Genomic DNA, 26314 nt, shown 5'->3' with positions numbered 1-26314 from the left:
GCCACTAAGTCTTCCTAGTGCAGTTACCTTATTGTAAACCTAAAATACATGTGATAACCATCCATTTTCTTCTCTGTGTCCCTGATGCTCTGATTTTAAACCCCTTGGGTCAAGGACCTGTCTTACATAACTGCATCCTGAGCACTTGGCATGTAGTAGGTATTCATCAAATAATACTGGACAAATGAAAGAAATGGAGATTTGGGACACTTCTAAGAATTGAAACCAGAATTGGAAACAGCCTTCAAAAGTTAGAATCCTGGCTCTCACTTCTCATATTTGACCACTACAGTCGGCCTCAGCAACCTTGACCCTTCTCAGTCTGTCTGAGCCTGTTTGTTTTGGGGAAGCCCTCATGAATTTGGGGCATAGTCCTAAGCGTGAGGGTCATTCTTACCTGACTTACTTGCGTCTCTTCTCTTTATAGCCCAGTGCCTGTGAGCAAGTGTCATGGTTCCCAGAATGTACCACGGAGATTCCTGACACTCAGGAAATGGGCGACTGGATGGTTGTGGGAAAGGTAGGATTCAGGAAATTGTGCCCTGACTTCTTGGCACTCTCCCGATTTTCCTCCTTGACTCTGGTATGTATGTACCCTTGCAACTTAGCGAGTACGAGGGGTCTTCAGAAAGTTTATGGAAAATGTATATTATGAAAATGCAATGCATGGGCTTCATAACAGTGGTGAAAAGTTATTTGCCCTTTTCACATTCATACTTTAACATGAGTGTCCAGTGGATTTTTCCAGAAGCCATGACATGTGGTATTACAATTGATTAAATACAAAAGCAGAGAGGAGAGTCTAGCCTTATATGAAGTCAGGCATTGAACAGATTTGCAAAGGTGGGAAATGGTACCACTCAAATTTCTTGATGGGAAATGAGTATTTTAATAAAACTATGTTAATGTAAAATTGTTATTTTAAACTGAATTAAGGAACATTTTTAAGCCTGTTTTGCCTTTTTTTTTTTTTTGAAGATTTATTTGAAAGGCAGAGTTACAGAGATGTAGAGGCAAAGAGAAATTTTCCATCTGCTGGTTCACTCCCCAGATGGCCGCAATGGCCGGAGCTGAGCTGATCCAAAGCCAGGAGCCAGGAGCTTCTTCCAGGTCTCCCACTCGGGTGCAGGGGCCCAAGCACTTAGGGCCATCTTTCACTGCTTTCCTAGGCCATAGCAGAGAGCTGGATCGGAAGTGGAGCAGCTGGGACTTGAACCGGCACCCATATGGGATGCCAGCACTGTAGGCAGCGGCTTTACCCACTACGCCAGCCCCAAGCCTCTGTTTTAATTTCTAACAATATTAACCTCTTTCTATCTATATATCCACAAAAACAGAACCTCTTTGGGGTCTTGGTGTTTTTTAAGGGTAGAAAACCTGAGACCACAAGTTTAAACATTGTTGATTTAACAGTATCCCCATTCAGGTGGGGCCTGGACTTGACATCTCCAAGGCCCCTTTCAGCCCTTGTTTTCTATAGCACTGCCAGTCGGTGCCTGGTCCCATGCCCTTGTACTCATCACAGGATGAGAGGCATTCTGGATGAGAGATGAGGCACTCCGGGCAGACGGCTCCAATGGCACCTTCCTGTTTGCTTTTCCCAGCCTCAGCATTTGTGAGTCTTGTATCCATATGGTGTGCTACTCCGAGCTCCCGGGGGACTGCTTCATCTCACAGCCATCTGGAGGAGAGCCGGAGGGGTTTAGGATTCTCTTTCCCATTCCTCAGGGATCGATGTTCTTGGCAGGAACTCAAACTCTTTACTCTGCTCTCTTGGAACCTGGATTTCTCAATTCAGCCCCCGAGTGCAGTCACAGGTGGTCATTATTTACTGTTTTCTTCTCCCTGTAGAGGAAGTTGATGATTGAAGATGAAACAGAATTTTGTGGGGAAGAGCTGCTTCATAGTGTGTTGCAGTGTAAGGTAAGGCCTTGGGGCTGCAGCTGGACTTGAAGACCTCACGTGAGGTGATTTGCTGGGGCTTTCCCAATTCTTCATTTGCATCGGTTGGGGGAAGATGAAGATGTTTCCTACAGACCTCTGAGGTGTCATTTTCCTGGTGACTGTTGTGCCTTGTGGTGTATGTTGTACTATCCCATGGTCAGTAGCCAGCAGAGAATTCATTTAACCTCAGTGGGCTGGTTCATTGTACTCCTGTGGGGCCTGGTGTAGGAAGAAGTTTGGAATAATTTTTAGCATCAGATGGATCTGGATTCAGATCCTAGTTCCTAAAACTTAATTGCTGTGTGACCTTGGGCCAGTTTTGCTATTCCAGGTTTCTTCATCTATAGAATGGGGACAGAATACTTCCTTGGGAAGATGTAGAATTGAATGAAATAGTGGGTATGAAGTGCCTGGCTGAATGTTAGCCTTCCCTTGATAATTTTTGGTTTGATTGCGGGTCTGGAAACACATGGCCTGGGCCCAATGAGCCAGGGAAACTGAGGAGAAACGGGCCAGTGAAGTATGAAAGCCTCAGCCTGGCCTCCCAGGGTTATTTTTGGCAGACATAGAGTTGGAAATATCCGTACGGTGAAGGGAAATCAGGTGAAGTGAGGATTTATTTTTCCAGCAAGGGAACAGAGGTAGGAAAGGAATCATCACTGTGTGGTAAGTGCCATCAGAAAACCCTGGTCTCGCTTTGCTTCCCCTTCTCTGAGTGACCGCAGCCAAGTGAGTCTTGTATCTGACCTCTGGTCCCTTGGAGAGTTGCTGCTGGTGTGGAGACTGAGTTGCTGTGAGGATTAGCCACACCCAGAGGTGGCTCTGTATAGCAGAAGGTGCTGTTTTCTAACTGTTTATCATGTGCCAGGCACCAGCTTTTTTTTAACCATTTTATAGTTGAGATAGTTGAAGATCAGAGTGATTGAGCAGCTTGTCTCAGATCACACAGCTAAGTCACTTCAGAGCTGAGATGCCCCTGGGAGTGCTGTGGTTTGGGCACCAGCAGCCTGTAAGACCCCTGTCCCATCCCAGAGGATCTGGTGTGACCCCACATTCACATCACCTGGCTCTGACTCTCTCTGGGCAGAGTGTGTTTGACGACTTGGACGGGGAGGAGATGAGGCGAGCTCGCACCCGGGCCAATCCCTACGAGATGATCCGAGGAGTCTTCTTCCTGAACAGGTTTGCTGGCCTCTCCTTCTCTCCTGACGTGCGCCGCTTCACCACAGCTTTCCATACGTCTCCTACTGAGTCTCGCTCTCCTGTCTTGCTTTGTTTCAGGGCTGCGATGAAGATGGCTAACATGGATTTTGTGTTTGATTGCATGTTTACAAATCCACGGGACTCTAATGGGGTGAGAATGAGATTCTACTTCTGAATTCAGTGTTGAGTGGACTTATGTTTCAGTGACTCAGAAATTGCTGTTGGTTCAGTACTGGGGGAATGGTGGCAGGTGGTAGAGACAGCTTCTCAGAAGGGGTTCCACAGTGCTCCTGTGGTTCCAGGAATGCCCCAGTTAGGAGCTGTCCCCAGCGCTGCCGGCCCAGAGTCCCAGTCCCTGATGCATAGATCTTGTTGCTCACTGTGGCTGAAGGTAGATGGGGCCTACAGCAGTGGAGAAAGGACATTCCTAGACAGAATCTAGGGCCCTAGCACCTGCAGGCCGAGGGAGCAGAGAAGTGAGGCCAAGAGTTAGAACCTGGCCACCCTCCTGCCTTTGTTAAACATACATTTATTTATCCAGTCCCTGCTTTGTGCCAGACACTGCCTGTATCATTTACAGTTAGGTAGATGTGATCCCTCTCCTTATGGCACTTAGTCTAGATGTTCTGGTGAATTTGAGAGCTAGAAGGGGTGCAGGGCTGGTTGTATGTAAATCCTCTTTTGCTCATGGGAATTTGGAGTTCACCTGTCACCAAGAAGCTTCAGGCTTCTTCCTTCCTACCATGAATGAGGAAGGGCAAAAGGACAAGTGTAGTCCTTGTAGTCTTTGTGTGTGTGTGTGTGTGTGTGACAGGCAGAGTGGACAGTGAGAGAGAGAGACAGGGAGAAAGGTCTTCTTTTGCTGTTGGTTCACCCTTCAGTGGCCGCCATGGCTGGCACGCTGCGGCCGGCGCACCGCACTGATCTGAAGCCAGGAGCCAGGTGCTTCTTCTGGTCTCCCATGGGGTGCAGGGCCCAAGCACTTGGGCCATCCTCCACTGCCTTCCCGGGCCACAGCAGAGAGCTGGCCTGGAAGAGGGGCAACCGGGACAGAATCCAGCGCCCTGACTGGGACTAGAACCCGGTGTGCCGGCGCCGCAAGGCGGAGGATTAGCCTAGTGAGCCGCGGCGCCGGCTTCAAGTGTAGTCTTTAAAGCAAGCTTATTTTCGATTTTGAAACTTGCGACATTGGATTTTGGTGTTTCTGTTATGAGATGGGAGTGCTCTGGGAAGTGGGATTTGAATGCTGAATGAAATGTGGGCATTTCAAGGCACATTTTCCCTAGTCTATTTCATTAAAATCGGTATCATGTCCGGAAGTCTAGTATCTCTTGTCGGGCTGTAAGGGGAAGGAACACAGCACTTAGGAAGCTGCTAGCATCATTTAAGATCATACTTTGGGCCTTCACTGCCTCATTTTGAAATAAGCCATGCTAAGCTGCCAGAGGTCTGGGCTAGAACCAGAAAGCTCTGGAGATCTGTTCCAGCTCCACGATCAGGATTTTAGACAGGGCTGCTTTCCCTCTGCTTCTCTGGACCAGCTTTGTGTAGGATCACGATTAAGAAGCTTTGGTCTTTCTCCAGAAGTGGTGGGGGGAAATGATGGTCTACTCTGCTGTATCTCGGTTCTCTGAACACAGACCTTCTGTCATCGTGGAGAATGAAGGGGACATTGCATTCTAGAATTCCCTTCAGGGCTTTAAAGCATTTTACCCAATCTTAGGAAGTTGTTTTCTCTAACAGTGACTGGGCAAGGAGTCAGCTACCCCCAAACCTGTTTCTGCCTCACTCCCTCTCGTCAGCCAGACCCTCTGATTATCTACCTTTTAAAGCAGCTTACTTTCCCAGCTCTTCCTGTTGCAGCCCCACCTGCCTAACTGCTTCTCCCATGCTGGCAGACCTGCGTATGGACCCTTCCAGTTTTCACTCATTTTTCTCTCCCAGGTCTCCCTCCCCATTTTCCAGTACCAGCAGGCAACACAGCACAGAAGGGCTCTTAGAATTAGCATCTTGAGAAAATTAGGTTGATATGATGTTGATTAAATTTTCTGTGCTCCAAATGATTTCCTTTAAACCTGCTTGGCAGAGGAGCTCTGTTAAACTGACGGGAAGTCACAGCGTCATTCTGGGCTTTTGAATGTAAATGCCTCCAGCAGCTGCTATCTGATTATTGTCTTTTGCTGTTCTGAAAATGAAGTAGGCACCAGGGTTATACCACTCGGGTTGAGGGTAGAGATGTTAGTTACATAGGAAAAGGCAGTGTGTTTGTAATGCTTCAGGCAGCTTCTTGACCTGAATTGATTGTTAGTGGCCACGAAGAATTGCCTATCAGAGATGTTTCCCTATACTCCACTCTGAAAAGTGATTTCTCTCGAGCCCATAGTGCTTTCTTCTCTCTTTTCATCTCCTTGTTTTCCCCTGAGGACCAGAATGACAGCCAAGCCCAGAAGGCTTCGTGTGTTTTTCAAGCAAGCAGAGATGCTAGAGCAGTCCCAGCAGAGGTGGGAGTGGTCAAAGCCCAGGCATATGCTCAGGTTTGCTAGGGTCTTAGTGGCTCTTGGATCGGATAAATTACAGACTAAGAGCAGAAAACCTTGAAGCTTAGAGGAGTATGCAGAGGGTGGGAGTGGGAAGGGAGACCCTGGGGTTCTTAAATAGGTCTCTGGTGCTGCAGGTTGTGATAAGAGAAGAAGGACCAAAGCAGGAAAAGAAAGAGATTGCCAACAAAAATTGGAAGAGACAGGGAAGGAAGGGAATTTAGATCCTTGAGATACATGGGGGAATATTATAACTGTTACATTGTGTGAGGGATTTGTGTGCCTGAGGATGTTGTTGAGCTAAGAAAACATTGTGAAGTATAAGAAGATAAAAGCAGAATGTGGATCTTTAAGTTTCAGACCTAATTTGGAGAAAATTAGATGGCATTTACAGTGTGCACTGCATGCATGTACAGTAGTGTACTTGGCATTGGAAAGAGAAAAAGATGAAAAGGATGAGTTTTGAACATAATATCATCCTAGAATTTTTTGATGCTTCACGATATAGAAAGACCTTTGCCATAGGATATTTGTTTAATCCCACATCAGCCTTGAGAAATACCTGCATTTGTCTCCATTTACAGTTGGGGAAGCTTGAGCTTGAAGACTTAAATTTTGTGCTTGCCCTTGACTGCACTGCCAGCAAGCCGCAGAGCTGCAGACCTCAGCTGTCCTTTCTGTGAAAGACCTCCTGGCCAAGGCTGTGAAGGCTACATGTCTTGCAGTCATAGAATGCTATTCTGTTTATGCCTCTTCACTCGGTCAGATTCTCATTGATTCAGTTCCTTCCTTCCCCTAGTTTTCCTTTGGATCAGCGGTTCAGCCACAGAGGCTGGAGCCTGGGGTGAAGGCATGGCGGGGCTGAGGAACACATGTCCCCTCTTCATAGTGAGCACAGGGCTTAAACTCACGACCCCCGCCTCATCACTGCTGTGCTGACTGGAAAACACTACGTGATGTTCTTGGTGAATGTCATTAGGTCATCGTTGTCATCTTTTTTTAGGGTTTACTTATTTGAAAGAGAGAGACAGAAACAGAGAGATCTTCCATCCACTGGTTCACTCCCCAGATGGCTGCAGCGGCCAGGGCTGGGCTAGGCCGGAGCCAGGGGCTTCATTTGGATCTTCCATGTGGGTGGAAGGGCCCGAGCACTTGGGACCATCTTCCACTGCTTTCCTAGGCCATTAGCAAGGAGCTGAAATGGAAGTGGAGCAGCTGGGACTCTAATTGACACCCATATAGGATGCTGGTGTTGCAGGCGGCAGGTTAACCCAACATGCCACAGCACCAGCCCCCATTAGATCCTTCTTTTACATGCAAATTAACATAATCCAGAAGCACAAACAACTGCCATGTCAGGAACAAAAAATGATGGGGCGGAGTATTGAGAAACAACTGATGATAGACCCCAACCTGCCTGGTCTAGGCTTGTAACTGGATAATGAGATTTATTTTTAGCTAAATTCACTTTCTCCAGAGGCTTTTTCACTGTTTTATAAAGCTAGATAGCTATCATCAGAGGCCAATGGTACCTAGAAGTGATTGTGTTGTGAACCTTAGTATGTCTCTTCCTTTTTTTCTTCTTTTTTTTTTAGATTTATTTTATTTATTTGAAAGACAGAGTTACAGAGAGAGGTAGAGACAGAGAGAGAGGTCCTCCATTCACTGGTTCACTCCCTAGATGGCCACAACAGCCAGAGCTGCACAGATCCGAAGCCAGGAGCCAGGACCCTCTTCCAGGTTTCCCACGTGGGTGCAGGGGCCCAAGGACCTGGGCCATCCCAAGCCACAACAGAGAGCTGGATCGGAAGAGGAGCAGCTGGGACTAGAACTGGTGCCCATATAGGGTGCCGGCACATCAGGCCAGGGTTTTAACCTGCTGTGCCACAGTGCTGGGCCCAATAGGTCTCTTTCTTTCTTAAAAGTGTTTCTCCTAAAGCTTTCTGACCTTTATCCCACAGTTGCAGACAAGCGCTCAGCCAACCAGATCTGTAATGAGGGAAGGCTGAGATCCTTGAGCCCCTTCCTGCAGATTCATCAAGGGTCCAGGGCAGCTGAGAGCACATCCTCTCGTTGTCAGCAGCGCAGACACTTAGTCCTCTCCACTGTGGAGGGCCAGTAGCAGCCCTCGCAGGGCACAGCCACCCCTAGCATTTGCTTAAGTGAGAAGTATAAACACACGCACTGGGCCAGTGCTGTGTTTAGCGTGCATTTGAGGTTGAGGATAAAGCTAAAATAGAATCAAGTCAAATTCAAATGGTTGGGGCTGGCACTGTGATGTAGTGGGTAAAGTCACTGCCTGCAGCACCAGCATACCATGTGGGCACTAGTTCAAGTCCCTGCTGCTCCACTTCTGATCCAGATCCCTGGTAATGTATCCAAGAAAGCAGAGGAAGATGGCCCAAGTGCTTGGGCCCCTTCGCCCACATGGGAGACCCTGAAGAAACTTCTGGCTTTGGATTAGCCCAGCTCTGGCCATTGTAGCCATTTAGAGAGTGAACCAGTGGATAGAAGATTCCCTCCCCTGCTGTAAATCTGCTTTTCAAATAAATAAATCTTTTAAAAAATTCAAATGGTTATTGTCATCTAGTCAGTTTGGGAGTGGTTGGGTGCTGGAGTCTCTCTCTCTTTTTTTTTTTTTTTTTTAAGATTTTATTTATTTTATTTGAGAAGTAGAGTTATAGACAGTGAGAGGGAGAGAGAGAGAAAGGTCTTCCTTCCGTTGGTTCACTCTTCAAATGGCTGCAACGGCTGGAACTGCACTGATAGGAGCCAGGAGCCAGGCGCTTCCTCCCGGTCTCCCACGTGGGTGCATGGGCCCAAGGTCTTGGGCCATCCTCCACTGCTCTCCCAGGCCATAGCAGAGAGTCTGATTGGAAGAGGAGCAACAGGGACTAGAACTAGCACCCATATGGGATGCCGGCACCACAGGCAGCGGATAAACCCACTGCACCATGGCGCCGGAACCATTATTTTTTTTTTTTTTAAGATTTATTTATTGACTTTGAAAGAGTTACACAGAGAAGGAGAGGCAGAGGGGGAGAGAGAGAGGTCTTCCATCTGCTGGTTCACTCCCCAGTTCACCACAATGGCTGGAGCTGCGCTTGTCGCTCCCCCTCTTCGTGGAGGAACGACACAGGACCCTGCGCTGTTCTTTCGTCTGCTCGGCCCTCCCCGGGTTTGCTGCTGGTTCTTCCCGGGTTGGCTACTATCACTTCCACCTCCGTGGAAGGGCAGTTCCCCCTGGCCACATTCCCCACTTCCGCAGGGGAGCGGCACACCGCCGGCCGGCTCTCTGGGGGCTGCACAGGTGTTCCTTCAGCTAGATGTTCCCCATAGATGTTCCCGGTGCATGCCGTCTCTCTCCTCCTTTATAGTCCTCCTCCGCCAATCCCAACTCGGCTGCCCACACGCCGAGTACGCTGCTCTCCTCCAATCAGGAGCAAGTCCTACAGTTTATTGGCTGAACTGGAGGCAGCTGTGCGGAAGCTGTTTACTTCTCTCCCAGCGCCATATTGTGGGAGAGCAGATGCATAGAATAAGTCTTAATTCCAGTAACTCAGTCCAGTCCGGGCTGCTCCCCACAGCGCTGATCTGAAGCCAGGAGCCAGGAGCGTCCTCTGGGTCCTCCCATGCGGGTGCAGGGGTCCAAGGGTCTAGGCCATCTTTAGCTGCTTTCCCAGGCCACAGCAGAGAGCTGGATCAGAAGTGGAGCAGCTGGGTCTTGAACCGGTGACCATATGGAATGCCGGTACAGGCGGTGGCCCCACCTGCCATGCCACAGTGCCAACCCCTGGAGTTTCATTTTAACACTGATGGTTTCTAGTTTTGATAGCCACCAGGGTTGTGCAAGGTGTTAACAAAACTGGAAACTGGATGAAGGATACAGGAACTCTATACTATCCTGGCAACTTTTATTTTAAAATTTATCCAAAATAGAAAATCAATTGGAAATAAAAGGTAGGTGAGCCAAGAGGCAGAGGAGAAAAGCGGAGACTGATGTGGAAAGGCAGGTTCGGGTGGCTGGAGGGATGGTGTTGAAGCCCCAGCCACACGGGAAGACCTGAGTCTAGCAGTCAGGCCGCCTGGATTCTGACGTTGCCTTGTTGCAGACTTACTGGAAACAGGTTATCTCGGGTCCTGGTGCCTCTTTTTCCCTATCCGTAATATGGGGCATACAGCATCTATTCTGCTCTGTAGAAGAGCAGAAGCTTGCAAGGAAAAGACTTTGAAAAATAAAGCACGCTTAAACACTCACAGTGATGTTTTTATTAGGAGTCTGAGCTCAGCCTGGTGTGTTTAGGGGGTGGGTTGGGCGGAGGGTTACGTTTTTTGTGGTCCTGGCAGGAAGTGTGCGTCATACTTGTTTAAAGGACTATTAGACTCCCACTGCCTCTTCTTCCTATTTCTCATTAGACCATCTTCTTCCCTTCTTCCCCATTTCCTGCTTGCCTTTGCAGAAGCCTCTGGTAAAGGACCGGGACCCTGATCTCCTATACTTTGCTGATGTCTGTGCGGGCCCAGGTGGCTTCTCGGAGTATGTGCTGTGGAGGAAGAAGTGGCACGCAAAGGGCTTTGGGATGACTCTGAAGGGCCCTAATGACTTCAAGCTGGAGGACTTCTACTCGGCCTCCAGTGAACTCTTCGAGCCCTACTACGGTAGGGACACTGAGGAGAGCACTTGGTGGTATGAGGGTGGCCCTGTGGGGCGCTGCAGGTTGGAAGCAGCTGTTACCCACATGCCATGTTTTCTTCCCTCAGGCCCTGGGTCCAGGCTTCATTGACCCTGTTGTGAGAGCTGGTTCCCTCTAGACTGTCCTGGGTTTGCAGAATACAGGTTAAACACTCCACTAGGCTTACTCTCATTGAAGCCATATTAATCCCTCCTTCCAGGAGCATTCTTTTGTGGTGACAGGAGATAATGAAACTGCCTGATCCCTGGCTGAGAACTGGCAAGGTTATTAACAAATACACACCCCATGCCCATCTCCAGCCCTGTCACGGGTGCAGAATGCCCTGGGTACAGAGCTCAGCGGCTCTTCTCTATCTTGATTGTTGTGATTTATCTGCAAATCCTGGGTCCTTCCTTAACAGTCTTCAGTAAAAAATGGATGTTGATTCTCAAGTGTAGGTTCATTAAACACAACTGGGTCTTGAAGAGGAAGGCCCTCTGTTTCAGTTGCTAACCGTTAGCTGGTCAACTTTTGGATCTGGCCTAATACAGCAGGCCTTGTTCTTCCTCCTGGCCAATCACTCTTCAGTCAGCTGTATAGGATGGGTGCCGTGTCTCAAGAGTCCCGTAGTACCTCTGGTCATTGTCCCACAGAGCTTGTGTCCCAGCTTCTGGGACTACAAGGCAGGTAAGTGCCTTGTGACACTTGTGTCCTACCAGGTGAGCATGGGATCGATGGAGATGGAGATATCACCCGCCCAGAGAACATCAGTGCTTTTCGGAATTTTGTCCTGGATAATACAGATCGGAAAGGTGTCCACTTTCTGATGGCTGATGGGGTAGGTGACCTATGAGAGATTTGTTATTTCAGAGGTTTGGGAATTGTTTTTGGTTGGGTCTTTTAGCTACACCCAAAGAAGATAGCTCACTATTCAGAAAGGTAGGATTTACATTTCTATTCTTTTTCTACATATTTTCTATGATAATTTTGTAAAGACTGTGATGTTGTGGATTCTTTTGCTTGGAACAGGGTGGAACTTCTTAGCTCACTTCATCAAAGGGCTTTTTTGGCCATGAGGAATGATGAGACAAGGACCATTACCAAAACCAACTACAGGCAAAGCTGAAGAAGCTTTAGTTCCTTGGTGTTGCTCGTGGTGAGAGCTGTCTATGTGTGGCCACTCCTAAGCCTGGCAGAGGCTCAACAGGCAACTCAGAGGCATCCCCAAACTCTGTCAGTGGCTGGGCTATGCTGCTTGAGGCACCCAGTAATCTGACACCGGAGGCAATGCTTCCTGCATTCCTTACAGAAAGGACAGAGAGTGTGGCTGTTGCTCCAGGGTTATGTGGCTGCAGGAGAGAAAAGCCCCTGGAGCTTGTTGGGTGGCCTCTCAGGCAGCGGGTGAAGGAAGGGGGTCAGGATGGTGGCCCAGGATCGGAAGGTGCCCTGGCTCCCCAGAGCAGTGTGCAGAGCAGCAGACAGCAGGGAGCCAGGCTCGGGCCGGCTGGAAGGGAAGGCTGCTCCTGCCGAGTAGAAGGGGATCTCAGTACTTGTGAGATGCCCTTGCAGTCTGGGTTGCCCTGCTTTGACCCTGTGGAGGATTGCTCACCTGGGCTGCTTTTTATTTTTAACTTAGGAACAGACATGCATTTGGGGAAGTGTCTGTAAGTCTGAAAGACATTGCTAAACATTTTTAATTCTGAGTTAGCTCTACTTTTGTAGGACTGAGCCAGGAAGATTTGACCTGGCTAGGGTCAGCTTAATGAAGACTAGCCTCCATTTTTAGTTTGTTTTTTAATTGTAAAAAACACATAACAAAATTTATTAAGTTAATCATTTTTTTAAAAGATTATTTATTTGAAAGGCAGAGCTAGAGGCAGAGAGAGAGAGGTCTTTTAACCACTGGTTCACTCCCCAGATGGCCGCAATGGCTGGAGCTGGGCCGATCCAAAGCCTGGAGTGAGGAGCTTCTTCCAGGTCTCCCACACAGGTGCAGGGGTCCAAGGAGTTGGGCCATCTTCTGCTGCTTTCCTAGACCATAGCAGAGAGCGGGATTGGAATTGGAGTATCCGGGACTCAAATTGGTGCCCGTATGGGATGCCGGCACTGCAGGCAATGGCTTTACCTGCTACGCCACAGCACCGGCCCCTATCTTAATCATTTTTAAAGTTTTTTTTTTTTTTTTTAAGATTTGTTTATTTATTTGAATGGCAGAGCAATAGAGAGATGGGGAGAAACAGAGAGAGAGATACATTCTGTTCACTGGTTCACTCCCCATATAGCTATAACAGCCAGGTCTAGGCCAGGCTGAAGCCTGGTCTCCCACATGGGTGCCAAGGGCCCCATCACTTGGACCATCTTCTGTTGCCTTCCCAGGCACATTAGCAGGAAGCTGGATTGGAAGTGGAGCAGTGGAGACTTGAATTGGCACTGCAATATGGGATCTGGCATCACAAGTAACTGCTATGCCACTTTAAGTTTTCTTTTTAAATTTTTTGTCTCTTTGAGATGCAGATAAAGAGAACTCCCATGCACTGATTCACTCCCCAAATGCATGTAACAGCCAGAGTTGAGCCAAGCTGAAGCCAGGAGCTGGTAACTCAATCCAGATCTCCTGTGTAGATGGCAAGGTCCCAGTTACCTGACCCATTATCTGCTTCTTTCCGGGGTACACATTAGCACGCATCTAGAATCAGAAATGGGATCATGACTTGATCCCAGGACTCCACTGTGGGATGTGGGTGTTCCAAGCAACATCTTAATTGCTAAGCAAACACTGTCCCCTAACAGTTTTTAAGTGCACACTGCAGTAGTGTTAAGTCTGTGCACATTGTTGTGCAGCAGTTCTCCAGGGTTGTTATTGTTTGGTGCTTTTTTTTATTTTTTGCAGAACTGAAGCTCTATACCCGTTGAACAACTCCCTGCCCCTTTGCAATCCCCTGGCCTCCTTTACTCCTTTTTCTTTTTTCCCAAAGAAACCATTTATTTAATGAGTACAAATTTCATAAGTATAACTTTAGGAATATAGTGATTCTTCCCATCATATGCATCCTCATTCCTACTCCCACCCCACTTCCCCCACCCTCTCCCATACCCAGTCCCATTCTCCATTAAGAAAAAAAAAAACCTGTTCTTCAACAGTCAAGACAAGTGCTGTTCAAGTCATTGCTTCTCAAAATGTTCATTTCACTTCTACAGATTTCCTTTTAGGTGCTCTATTAGTTATCACAGATCAGGGAGAACCTATGGTATTTGTCTCTTTGGAACTGGCTTATTTCACTAAGTATGCTGTTTTCCAGATTCATCCATTTTGTTGTAAATAATTGGATTTCATTTTTTTTTTACCACTGTGTAGTATTCCATAGAGTACAAATCCCATGATTTCTTTATCCAGTCTTCAGTTGACAGGCTTTTTTTTTTTTTTTTTTTTTTTTTTTTTGACAGGCAGAGTGGACAGTGAGAGAGACAGAGAGAAAGGTCTTCCTTTGCTGTTGGTTCACCCTCCAATGGCCGCTGTGGCCGGCGCATCGCACCTATCCGAAGGCAGGAGCCAGGTGCTTATCCTGGTCTCCCATGGGGTGCAGGGCCCAAGCATTTGGGCCATCCTCCACTGCACTCCCTGGCCACAGCAGAGAGCTGGCCTGGAAGAGGGGCAACTGGGACAGAATCTGGTGCCCTGACCGGGACTAGAACCTGGTGTGCCGGCTCCGCAAGGCGGAGGATTAGCCTACTGAGCCGTGGCGCCGGCCCAGTTGACAGGCATTAGCTATTGTGAATTGAGCTGCAGTAAACATGGGGGTGCAGATAACTTTTATTTGCTGATTCATTTCCCTTGGGTAAATTCCCAGGAGTGGGATGGCTGGGTCATATGGTAGGTCTATATTCAGATTTCTGGGCCTCCTTTGCTTCTATGTAAGCTCGACCATCGGCTGTCTTCTCCGTGTTGGAATCTCACAAGGACAGAGACCACTCTAGGTATAGCAGCTCAGACATTCTTTGAGAAAACACCCTGGCCAGAGAGGCTGCCAGCTGGAGGAAAGAGGCTTCCTGGTCTTAGGACAGGGAAGGGGGTGTCATAAGTACATCCTTGGCTGTCAGAGAGGGAGGTAACTGTGGCTGTCAGAGCTGTGTTCACTTTTCTCCTGTTTTCAGATTGGGGCCTGTCAGCGGTATGTGCAGTACTTAGTGAGCCCGAGCAGAATATTTCCACTGTATTCAGGGCATTTTAAGTCCTGTCCTGTGGCTGGCCCAGGAATAGCCAGTGTTTACCTGAGTTCTGCCTTACTCTGTCCTGGATGTCTCCGTGAATTTAAAAATGCTCATGAGCATCTCTTTGGAAAAGCAGACTTGGTTCCTTCCCCTGGGAGGGACAGAGCAGAGAAGTAGCCCTGGGCCAGTAGTGGGCCGGGGCCTCGGAACCTGTTGAGCCGTGTGACACTGCCGGAAGAGCTGCCCTGCGAAGCTGTGTGCTGGTCAGCTGGTAGAGGTCAGGAGAATACTTCAGGAACTCCTGATGGAGATGAGCCGGGGGTGCTTTGCTTACCACTTCTCCTTCTCACCCCAACACTTGTGCTCTCATTTCAGGGTTTCTCGGTGGAGGGCCAGGAGAACCTGCAGGAGATCCTCAGCAAGCAGCTGCTGCTGTGCCAGTTCCTGATGGCACTGTCCGTGGTCCGCACAGGTGCCGTGTCCGCCCCCTCTGCAGGACCCTTAGAGGCCCTGCTGGACAAGAGCATGTTCAGGGGTTGGCTGGGAAGTTAAAAAAAAAGAAAAAGAAATCTTCTTAGATCAGGTGTCTAAATAAGGAATTTAGGGAAGAAAGGTTTATGGAATCTCCAGAATGTTCTCCCAGGGTGATTCTCCCTGTTCTGACTTCTAATAAACCCAGGTGCTGGTTTCTTTTTTTTTTTCTTTTTTTTCTTTTTTATTTTTTGACAGGCAGAGTGGACAGTGAGAGAGAGAGACAGAGAGGAAGGTCTTCCTTTGCCGTTGGTTCACCCTCCAATGGCCGCCGCGGCTGGCGCGCTGCGGCCGGCTCACCGTGCTGATCCGATGGCAGGAGCCAGGAGCCAGGAGCCAGGTGCTTTTCCTGGTCTCCCATGGGGTGCAGGGCCCAAGCACCTGGGCCATCCTCCACTGCACTCCCTGGCCACAGCAGAGAGCTAGCCTGGAAGAGGGGCAACCGGGACAGAATCCGGCGCCCCGACCGGGACTAGAACCCGGTGTGCCGGCGCCGCTAGGCGGAGGATTAGCATAGTGAGCCGCGGCGCCGGCCCAGGTGCTGGTTTCTTGACTTTGTCCTATTACCTCCCTGAGACTGGCTCAGTCAGCTCCTTGGAGAGTCTCACTGACTGTTCTTGATGTTTTCTCTCTAATCCAGGCGGCCACTTCATCTGTAAAACCTTTGACCTGTTCACACCATTTAGCGTGGGGCTCATCTACCTGCTGTACTGCTGCTTTGAACGAGTGTGCCTCTTCAAACCCGTTACTAGCCGTCCTGCCAACTCAGAGAGGTGAGGCCCTCCTTTGTCTTTCAGCCAGGATAGTTAGCTGTGTGTCAGGACAGCAAGCCCTGGTGCATCTCCCTGGCATGAACTCTACACTGAAACGTTTCACCTTAAAGAAGTGATGAGAGAGAGAGAGAGTCAGGATACTTGGCTCTCAGTAGTCCTGTGATGTGCCAGCTCATCCTCACCTCCTCCACAAGCCTTATCTGCATGCGTATTTGGGGGATTTTTAGATTGCCCTGAGGAAAGGTGACCAATAATAAGGACACTTGGAGGGACAGGAATGAGGAAGGGGCAAGAGAACTGCCATCCAGAGGCACTGCTGGCATCCCAGGTGGACCCAGTACCTACACATGAGATGAAAGTACAGCCAATCAGAATTGCCAGATGGCTTGTAAAAACAGATTGCTGGGCTTTGCACTTGGGGAGTCTGAGTCACTAGGGCTGTAACTGAACAATTTGCCTCCCTAGGTGACAAGGATGCAGCCTGTCTGGTGCAGCGTGTTGGAAGCCACTGCCTCAGAGAGTAGAAACACAGCCTGACATAAAAGGGAAGGGTTTGAGGTCAACTTTGGCAGCACAGAGTCTGTGTATGCTGTTCTTTGTGCTCAGACTGAGAGTTGAACAGGGAAGCTGTTAGCTTTGTGACTCGGCAGGGGTTGGGAGGAAAGGCATGTGTGGTGTGGTGAGGAAGCCCTTGCTTAGCGGAGTGACGGTGTCTCCTGCCAGGTATGTGGTGTGTAAGGGCCTGAAGGTGGGCATAGATGACGTTCGGGATTACCTCTTCTCGGTGAATATTAAGCTCAACCAGCTGCGAAACACCGATTCCGATGTCAACCTTGTGGTCCCCTTGGAGGTGATCAAAGGAGATCATGAATTTACTGACTACATGATACGGTCTAATGAGAGGTAAGCCAACCAGCTGTTTGTGCAGGGCCCCCTGGGGCACCAAGGAAGACCAGAGCATTAAGGACTAAATACAGTGACTGGTTCTTGCTATTACTTTGTCAACCCTGAAAATCGGTTACTGGGTTTGGTCCAGGGCTCCCCAGGAATTTGAAGACCTTTGGGGTTCTCATCTTGCTCCCATGTCCTGTCATAAGGCCTATAGGTGGGTTTCTGGCTGGGGAAGGCGTTGTAGGCCTGCCCAAAGGCATCTGAATATGACTGTGAAAACCCCCAACAGCTTGTTCCCTGGAGGCATAGCGATGTCCATTTAATTGGTGCTGTTTGTAAAAGACCACCGCGGTTGTTGCTTTGTGAAAGGTGCCCTCTTTGGATGCAGAAGAGGGCTGGATAGCAGGTGTACAGACATGCTTTTGAAGTGACAAAGCTTTTACCAGTTCACGAGTTCCTTCAGATGGATAATCTGGATATTGGTTTTTATTACCTTCTTCAATTTGTTTGTCTTCCCCTTCCGCTCACCCATTAGTGGCAGTAATTTAAAGTTGTGACAGTTGATTCAGTTCTCAGTGAGCAGGCCTTAGAAAGATGGAGGGTTGTATGGTGGTAATGAATCAGTACCGAACAGGGTGTTCAAAAGGCCAATCACAAGTCTCCTGGAGAAGTTGGGACGTGTAGGTGGCCCTGGAGGAATGGTAGAAGGAGAGGAAATTTTTTTTTTTTTTTTAATTGAAAAGCAGAGACGAAGAGACAGATCTCCATCCTTTGGTTCACTCCCCAAATGGCCACGACAGCCGGGGCTAGGCCAGGTTGAAGCCAAGAATCAGGAATTCCATCCAGGTCTCCCACATGGGTGGTAGGGGCCCAAGTACTTGGGCCATCTTTTACTGCTTTCTCAGGCACATTAGCAGAGATCGGGATCAGAAGTGGAGCAGCTGGAACTCAAGCTGGTGCTTATTTGGGATGGTGGCATTGCAGGTGGCAGCTTAGCCCGCTGTGCCACAATGCTTGCTTTTCCCTGGTATTCCAGCATCCCATAGTATTTTAACTTTCCTCAGAACTGTTTCATAAACTCTCTCATCTTGTTAGTAATGCTAGGTACCAAGGTGCAGCAGACACTCAGTTTTAGCATGTTACAGGTAAGGAGACTAGCCAGGGAGCAGCCTAGAATCCACAAAGGTAGGGCTTTGCAGCACAGTGGGACCATGTACTCGTTTTGCTGAACCAGGCATCTGCTACAGATGCACATGGATGTATGGCAGAACTAAACTTTTTTTTAAGATTGATTTATGTGAAAGGCAGAGTTGAGAGAGAGAGAGAGAAAGAGGGAGGTGGGGGGAAGGAGGGAGGGGTCTTCCATCTGCTGGTTCACTCCCCCAAATGGCCACAACAGCCAGGCCATTTGGACCAAGCCAAAACCAGGAGCCAGGAATTTCATCTGGGTCTCCCATGTGGGTGGCAGGGGCCCTAGCACTTGAGCCATAACCTGCTGCTTCCCAGGTTCAGTGACACTAAGGATGTTCGCGTTGTATAGCCATCAACACTATTTCCATAATGCTTTCATCATCTTAAACAGGAACTCTGCCAATTAAGCAGTGATTCTCCAATTTCCCCTTCTCCCAGACCCTGCTTACCTCTTTTGGACTTTCTGTGTTTGAATTTGCTTATTCTCTCATATAAAAGAATCTTACAGTAATTTTACTATTGTATTTAGCTTATATTTAGCAGATAAATCATGCTGTAGCAATTATAATTCTATTCCTTTTTAAAAGTGAATAATATTTCATTGTGTGTATATGTGCTGCATTTTGCTTATCCATTGATTTTTTTTTTAAAGGGTTTATTTCTTTATTTGAAAGGTAGAGTTACAGACAGTGAGAGAGAGAGAGAGAGAGAGAGAGAGAGAGAGAGAAAGAGAAAGGTCTTCCTTCCATTGGTTCACTCCCTAAATGGCCACAACGGCCTGAGCTGCGCCAATCCGAAGCCAGGAGCCAGGAGCTTCTTCCTGGTCTCCCATGTGGGTGCAGGGGCCCAAGGAGTTGGGCCATCTTCTGCTTTCCCAGAAGATAGCAGAGAGCTGGATTGGAAGAGGAGCAGTTGGGACTAGAACCAGCGCCCATATGGGATGCTGGCGCCGCAGGCAGGGGATTAACCAAGTGAGCCACGGCGCCAGCCCCCTATTGATGGATGTTTAGGTTGGTTTTCACCTTACAGCTGTTGTGAATAATAGTGCTGTGAACAATGGTGTGTAAATACCTGCTTGAGTTCCTGTTTTCAGTTCTGTTGAGGTATATCTAGAAGTGGAATTCCTGGATCATGTAGCTTTATTGTTTTTTAGGAACCACTGTATTTTCCACAGTGACTGCAGCAGCAGTAATACACAAGGGTTCAAATTTCAGGGGCCAGTGTTGTGGAGCAGTGGGTTAAGCCACCCCTGCAGTTCCAGCATCCCATATGAGCACTAGTTTGAGTCCCAGCTGCTCTGCTTCCACTCCAGCTCTGTACTAATGTGCCTGGGAAGGCAGTGGACGATGGCCCAAGTACTTGAGCCCCCTTCCGCCCACATAGGAGATCTAGATGGAGTTCTGGGCTCCTGGCTTCTGCCTGTCCCAGGCCCAGCTGTTGCAGGCATTTGGGGAGTGAACCAGTGGATGGCAGGTCTCTTTCTGTGTCTTCCTCTCTTTTTCTGTCACTTTTTTTTTTGGACAGGCAGAGTTAGAGAGAGGGGCAGAGAGAAAGGTCTTCCTTTTCCGTTGGTTCACCCCCCAAAATGGCCACTACCGCTGGCACGCTGTGCTGATCCGAAGCTAGGAACCAGGCGCTTCCTTCTCGTCTCCCATGCGGGTGCAGGGCCCAAGCACCCGGGCCATCCTCCACTGCCTTCCCAGGCCACAGCAGAGAGCTGGACTGGAAGAAGAGCAGCCGGGACAGAACCTGGCGCCCCAACCAGGACTAGAACCCGGGTGCCGGTGCTGCAGGCGGAGGATTAGCCAAGTGAGCCGCGGTGCTGGTCCACTCTGCCGTTCAAATAAATAAAATCCTGCTTTTTTTAGAGTTCATATTTCTGTACACTCTGACATTTGTTATTTTCCAATTTTTATGATAGACATCCTAATATATATGAAGTAGTATCTAATTGAGGTTTTGATTTGCATTTCTCTGACTAGTGATACTGAGCATCTGTTCATGTGATTATGGGCCATTTGTATCTCTTTGGAGAAATGTGTATTCAAATCTTTTGTCCATTTTTTAATATTGCATTGAGTAATGGTAGTTCATTATGCTTTCTGGATATTACTCCTTATCAGATTTAAATTTCAAAATATTAACTCTCTGTGATTTTTTTCACTGTTTATTGTGTCCTTTGCTGCACACAGAAGTTTTCAGTTTTGATGTGGTCCAGTTTACCTATTTTTTGTTATTGCTTGAGCTTTTGGTGTCATATCCATGAAATCATTACTATGTCATAAAGCTTTTCCCTTATATTATATTCTAAGAGTTCTATAGTTTGAGCTCTTACATTTATGTTTCGATCCATTTTGAGTTAACTTTTGTGTATTGGATTAGATCCAACTTCACGCTTCTGCATATGAATATCCAGTTTTTCCAGCACTTTTTGTTGAAAAGACTGTCCTTTCTCCACTGAATGGTCCTGCACCTTTAATGAAAATCATTTGACCATATGCATAAGAGTCTTTCTGGGCTCTCTGTTCCATTGGCTAAGGTCACACTGCTTTGTTTACTATAGCTTTGTAGTAAGTTCTGAAATTGAAAAGTATGGATCCTTCAACTTTACTTGTCATTTTCAGTGTTCTTTTGGCTATTTGGGGTCCGCTGAGATTCCATATGAATTATAGGCTGGATTTTTCTGTTTTTTGCAAAAACCACTTTTGGAATTTCATAGATTAAAATGTATGTTACTTTAGACAGTATTGTCATCTTTTTTTGGTGGGGGAGGGAGCAGCTCCCTCCAGGTCTCCTACATGGGTGCGGGGGCCCAAGCACTTGGGCCATCTTCTGCTGCTTTCCCAGGTGCATTAGCAGGGAGCTGGATTGGAAGTGGAACAGCTGGAACTTGAACTGGCGCCCATTTGGGATGGGCCATATGCAGTGGGCACATTGCAGGCGGCGGCTTTACCCGCTATGCCACAATGCCAGTCCCTTGTATTGTCATCTTAATGAGTCTTCCAGTTTCTGAACACTGGGTGTTTCCATTTATTTATGTCTTCCTTCTTTCAAGCAGTGTTTTCTGGTTTTCAGTTACAAGTCTTTCACATCCTTGGTTCAATTGATCCATAAGTATTTTATCCTTTTCTTTTTGTTAATGTAATTTTACTTGAAAGTCAGAGTTACACAGTGAGAGGAGCGGCAGAGAGACAGAGGTCTTCCATTCGCTGGTTCACTCCCCAGTTGGCTGCAACGGCCAGAGCTGCGCCTATCTGGAGCCAGGAACTTCTTTCAGGTCTCCCACATGGCGGGAGGGGCCCAAGGACTTGGACAGTCTTCACTGCTTTTCCTGGCCCATTAGCAGAGAGCTAGATCAGAAGTGAAGTACTTGGGACTTGAACCGATGCCTGTATGGGATGCCGGTACTGCAGGCCAGGGCTTTAACTTGCTGCGCCACAGTGCCAGCCCCTACAATTGACTTTTTTTTTTTTTTTTAAAGATTTATGTATTTATTTGAAAGTCAGAGTTACACAGAGAGAAGGAGACGCAGAGAGAAAGTCTTCCATCCAGTGGTTAATGCCCTAGTTGGCCGCAGTGGCCGGAGCCAGGAGCCAAGAGCCAGGAGCCTCCTCCGGGTCTCCCACGCGGGTGCTGGGGCCTGAGGACTTGGGCCATCTTCTACTGGGACTGGAACAGCAGGGACTAGAACCAGCGCCCATATGGGATGCCGGCACTGCAGGCGGCGGCTTTACCCACTATGCCACAGTACCAGCCCCATACAGTTGAGTTTTGTATATTGCCTGTATCCTGTGAGAATGCTTGATTTACTTATAAATGCTAGTAGATGTTGGCAGGTTCCTTAAGATTTTTTACATGCCGAATCATGAAGAAAAAGATAGTTCACTCTTTTCTTTCCAATTTCTTTGTCTTGCCTTTCTTTTCTTGTCTTATGGCACTGATTGTTCCTCCAGTATAATACTGAGTTGATGACATCAACCATCTTGCCTTGTTCCTCTTTTTTTTAATTTATTTTTTTATTTTTTGACAGGCAGAGGTAGACAGAGAGCGAGAGAGAGAAAGAGAGAGAAAGAAAGAAAGGTCTTCCTTTTTCCGTTGGTTTACCCCCCAAGTGGCTGTTGTGGCTGGCGTGCTGCGGCTGGCGCGCTGCGCGGATCCGAAGCCAGGAGCCAGGTGCCTCATCCTGGTCTCCCATGCAGGTGCAGGGCCCAAGCACTTGGGCCAGCCTCCACTTCACTCCAGGCCACAGCAGAGAGCTGGACTGGAAGAGGAGCAACTGGGACAGAATCCCGTGCTCCGACCGGGATTAGAACCCAGGGTGCTGGTGCCACAGGTGGAGGATTAGCCTATTGAGCCGCGGTGCCGGCCCTTACTCCTCATTTTTTAGTGTGCATGTTCAACCATGAAGTATTATGCTAGCTATATAGTTTTTTGTGGATGTCCTTTATCAAGACAACTTTTCTTTTATTCCTAGTTTGCTGGAAATTTTTGATCATGAATAGATGTTTAACCTTGTTAAATATTTCTGTTGTATCTATAGAAATTTTCTTTTTTAGAGATTTATTTATTTATTTGAAAGGCACAGTTATAGAGAGAGAGACAGAAGGAGAGACAGAGAGAGAGTGATCTTCTATCAGCTGGTTTACTTCCCAGATGACCTCAAAAGCCTGGACTGGATCAGGCCAAAGCCAGGAGCTTCCTCTGGGACTCCCACGTGGGTGCAGGAGTCCAAGCACCTGGACCATCCTCTGTTGCTTTCCCAGGCCATCAGCAGAGATCTAGATCGGAAATAGAGCAGCTGGGACTCAATCCGGTGCCCATAAGGGACTCCGCATGGCAGGCAGCAGCTTTAACCTGCTGAGCCACAGCGCCAGGCCCAGAAATTTAATCATGTAGGATGTTAGTTCCTAATTCTATATTCATCTGAAGTCTTTGGTTGTAGTATCAGGGTTAGGCTGTTTTTATAAAATGATTTAGAAAGTGTTTCCTATTTTTATTTTCTGAAACAATTTATATAAGATTGGCAGTTAATATATATTTTTTTTTTTTTTGACAGGCAGAGTGGACAGTGAGAGAGAGAGACAGAGAGGAAGGTCTTCCTTTGCCGTTGGTTCACCCTCCAATGGCCGCCGCGGCCGGCGCACCGCGCTGATCCGATGGCAGGAGCCAGGAGCCAGGTGCTTTTCCTGGTCTCCCATGGGGTGCAGGGCCCAAGCACCTGGGCCATCCTCCACTGCACTCCCTGGCCACAGCAGAGGGCTGGCCTGGAAGAGGGGCAACCGGGACAGAATCCGGCGCCCCGACCAGGACTAGAACCTGGTGTGCCGGCGCTGCTAGGCGGAGGATTAGCCTAGTGAGCCGCGGCGCCGGCCGGCAGTTAATATTTTTTAAATCATTGATAGTGGAGCCATTTGAGCCTGGAGTTTCTGTTTTGAGAAATTTTAAAATTCAATGTCTTGGGGTAGATATTTGGCACAGCGGTTTAGACACTGCTTGGGACACCACATCTCACATCAGAGTGCCTGGTGCAAGTCTCGGCTGCGTGCTCGATGGCAGCCTGGGAGGGCCGCAGCAGATGATCCAGCACTTGGGCCCCTGCCACCCATGTGGGAGACACAGATGGAGCTCCAGGCCTCCTAACTTTGGCCTTGCCCAGCCCTAGCCATTGCAGCCATCTCAGGAGTGAACCAGTAGATGAAAGATTCTCTCTCTCTCTATCTTTTACTCTACCTTTCAAATAAAATATTTAAAAAAAAAATACAGGTACTGGGGCTGGTGTTGTGGCACAGTGGGTTGAGCTATGCTTGTGATCCCAGCATCTCATAGTGGATCATCAGTTTGGGTTCCACCTTATATCTGCTTCTGATCCAGCTCGCTGCTAACTTGCCAGGGAAAGCAGCAGATGATGGCCCAAGTGCTTGGACCCCTGCACTCACTTGGGAGACCTCGCTGGAGCTCCGGGCTCCTGGCTTCAGCCTGGCCTAGCACCAGCCATTTTTGTGACTATTTGGGGAGTGAACCAGAGGATGGAAAATCTGTTTCTCTCTCTATTGCTCTACCTTTCAAAGAAAAATAAAAATCTTTAAGTAAAACAGAAGTTACTTTATCTTTGCTCAAATTCTCCATCTTTTTGTGTGTATTGCCTGCCTTTTCCAGTAGATCTTTTAACATGTTTATCACTATCTAAAGGCCCCATCCAGACTTTCAGTGTTTCAGCCATCTCTGGGTCTTGTTCTATTGGGCCGTTTGCCGCCATCATTGTGTCACATTTTCTTGCTTTGTATGCCTCCTAACTTTTTATTCAATGCAAGATGTTATGTGTAATAGGGAAGAGTAAAAAAGAAAGGGCAGCTATCAATATGAATGGGTTCAGCCAGCTTAGTATGTAATTGAACTGCAACTAGGATTTGTTGTTGCTTTAATTACAATATTTGTCACTGGTTTCAAATTATTATTATTTTAAAGATTTACTTTATTTATTTGAAAGAGTTACAGAGAGAGGGAGAGAGAGAGAGAGGTCTTCCATCCAGTGGTTCACTCTCCAGAAGGTCGCAACAGCCGGAGCTGTGCTAATCCGAAGCCAGGAGCCTCTTCCGGGTCTCCATGTGGGTGCAGGGGCCCAAGGACTTGGGCCATCTTCTACTGCCATCCCAGGTCATAGCAGAGAGCTAGATTGGAAGAGGAGCAGCTGGGACTAGAACCAGCACCCATATGGGATGTTGGCGCTTCAGGCCAGGGCTTTAACCTGCTGCACCACCGTGCCGGCCCCTGATTTCAAATTATGTAAAGGTAGAATCAAAAGCTTTCTCTTCAGTAGGACTTGGGATTGAGTGTCTAGAGGGTTCGACATGATTCTTTCCCTCTGCCCTTAGCCTCCGGTGGGCTCCATAGAACTGCACCTTGGAGTGGCCCTCTCTCAACCACTCAGCCTATTCCCTAAATATAGATGGCCGTAGCTCTGGCTATGTCCTGATGTCATGTGGCTGTCTTGTGTGGAAATCCTTCTGAGATCAAACCATTTCTTTCTCTACTAGCCATTGTAGTCTGCAGATCAAAGCTCTGGCCAAAATCCACGCCTTTGTTCAAGACACGTAAGTGTTGCCTCCTTTTCTGAATTCACCTATTTCAAGGGAAGATTTGTTTGCTCCTCCCCAAAGCTCTTTATTTATTTCATTGCAACAACACACACGTGGACTGTGAAGGATGTCACAGAAGCCTATGGTGTGAACTGGTCCTCAGAGACTATAAGTCGCCATTGGGCAAATAACCAGGAAAAGGAGACAGGAAGAGTTCCTAGCAGTGCCTCAGAGTCAGCAGCATGGCACAAGTGAAACACAGTGTTCAGGCGACAGAGTAAGGGGTGGGCAGGGAGAACCTCCGGTGGGGGTGACCAGGAGTTGTGGCAGCTGCACGAGGTGTGTGGACCTCTGCTGACGGGTCTTCTGTGGCGTGTCACAGAGGAGGACCCAGGACGTGCTGAAGGGTGATCGGAAGAGGGCTGTGTGGGGGCCCCGGCATAGGTGTGTGTGTTAGGGGGGTAGTCACCTTCCTTCTGTGGGGCCAACAGTGAGCAGAACCACCTCTGACCTCCCCTTTCCACAGAGAGCAGGTGTCCCGCGGTGGAAGGGATGGTAATCCCATTCCACGTACGCCTGTCGTCAGGAGGAGCGGCCCTGAGTGCAGTGAGCACCTGGCCGCGGGGCACAGCCTTTGTGTGTGCACGTGCGTTCCGGTGTCGGCCTCCTCTGGGTTGTGGGTTGTGAGGGGCACACAGGGAGCTTGCCCCTGTGCTTTCGGAGGATTTAACCATTTCCTGGCTTCGTTTTCTCAGGACCCTGAGTGAACCTCGGCAGGCAGAGATCCGCAAAGAGTGCCTGCAGCTCTGGGGGGTGAGTGTCTCCCGGGCCCGTTGTCACTGTCGGGCCGAGAGGCTCTGGAGAGCAGGGCTGCCCCGAGCCCTGTCAGTTGCGGATCCCCGCCCACCCAACCTGGAAAGTGGCTGCCTCTAACAGTACCGCAGAGCTGGCTTCTGGGCGCTGCAGGGCGCTGCCTCCTCGGCCTGGCACTGCCAGTTTGTCAGTAGGTGGGTCAGAAGGGATGGGGTGGGAGGTGGACAGGCTTCATTTTGCTACTGGTGGTCCCTGCCCACAAAGCGCCCCAGAGAGAAGTGTGCGACCACAGGTCTGGAATCGCCCAACTCCCTCGCCCACTTTCCAGCTTCCTTCTTTTTCTCTTTTCTCCCTTTCTCCCTCCCTCCCTTCCTTCCTTCCTTTTCAAGATTTATTTATTTATTTGAAAGAGCTTCAGAGAGTCTTCTATCTGCTGGTTCAGTCCCCAGATGGCCACAATGGCTGGGTCTGGG

General features: G+C 48.5%; 1 protein-coding gene across 3 annotated transcripts in view; it reads left to right on the top strand.

Moving 5' to 3' along the window:
- Window positions 1–26314, top strand: part of CMTR1 (cap methyltransferase 1) — a 49664-nt gene that overhangs the window by 15401 nt on the left and 7949 nt on the right. The window contains exons 5-15 of one of the 3 annotated variants that reach the window (XR_016234104.1): window positions 428–520; window positions 1852–1923; window positions 3032–3126; window positions 3226–3298; window positions 10145–10343; window positions 11077–11195; window positions 14942–15038; window positions 15738–15870; window positions 16336–16773; window positions 24987–25043; window positions 25784–25841. Coding sequence is in view for 2 of the 3 variants with exons in the window: in XM_051854781.3 (XP_051710741.1) it covers window positions 428–520; window positions 1852–1923; window positions 3032–3126; window positions 3226–3298; window positions 10145–10343; window positions 11077–11195; window positions 14942–15038; window positions 15738–15870; window positions 16594–16773; window positions 24987–25043; window positions 25784–25841 (1176 nt within the window). In the remaining variant the exon portion in view is untranslated. The remainder of the gene's footprint in view (window positions 1–427; window positions 521–1851; window positions 1924–3031; window positions 3127–3225; window positions 3299–10144; window positions 10344–11076; window positions 11196–14941; window positions 15039–15737; window positions 15871–16335; window positions 16774–24986; window positions 25044–25783; window positions 25842–26314) is intronic. The other 2 variants (XM_051854781.3, XM_089333258.1) reach the window with 2 other exon arrangements.

This window comes from Oryctolagus cuniculus, chromosome 5, assembly GCF_051225735.1.
Source record: "Oryctolagus cuniculus isolate XC-2025 breed Fujian yellow rabbit chromosome 5, ASM5122573v1, whole genome shotgun sequence".
Lineage (NCBI taxonomy): Eukaryota > Metazoa > Chordata > Mammalia > Lagomorpha > Leporidae > Oryctolagus > Oryctolagus cuniculus.
This window is presented reverse-complemented; position numbering and strand designations above follow the sequence as displayed.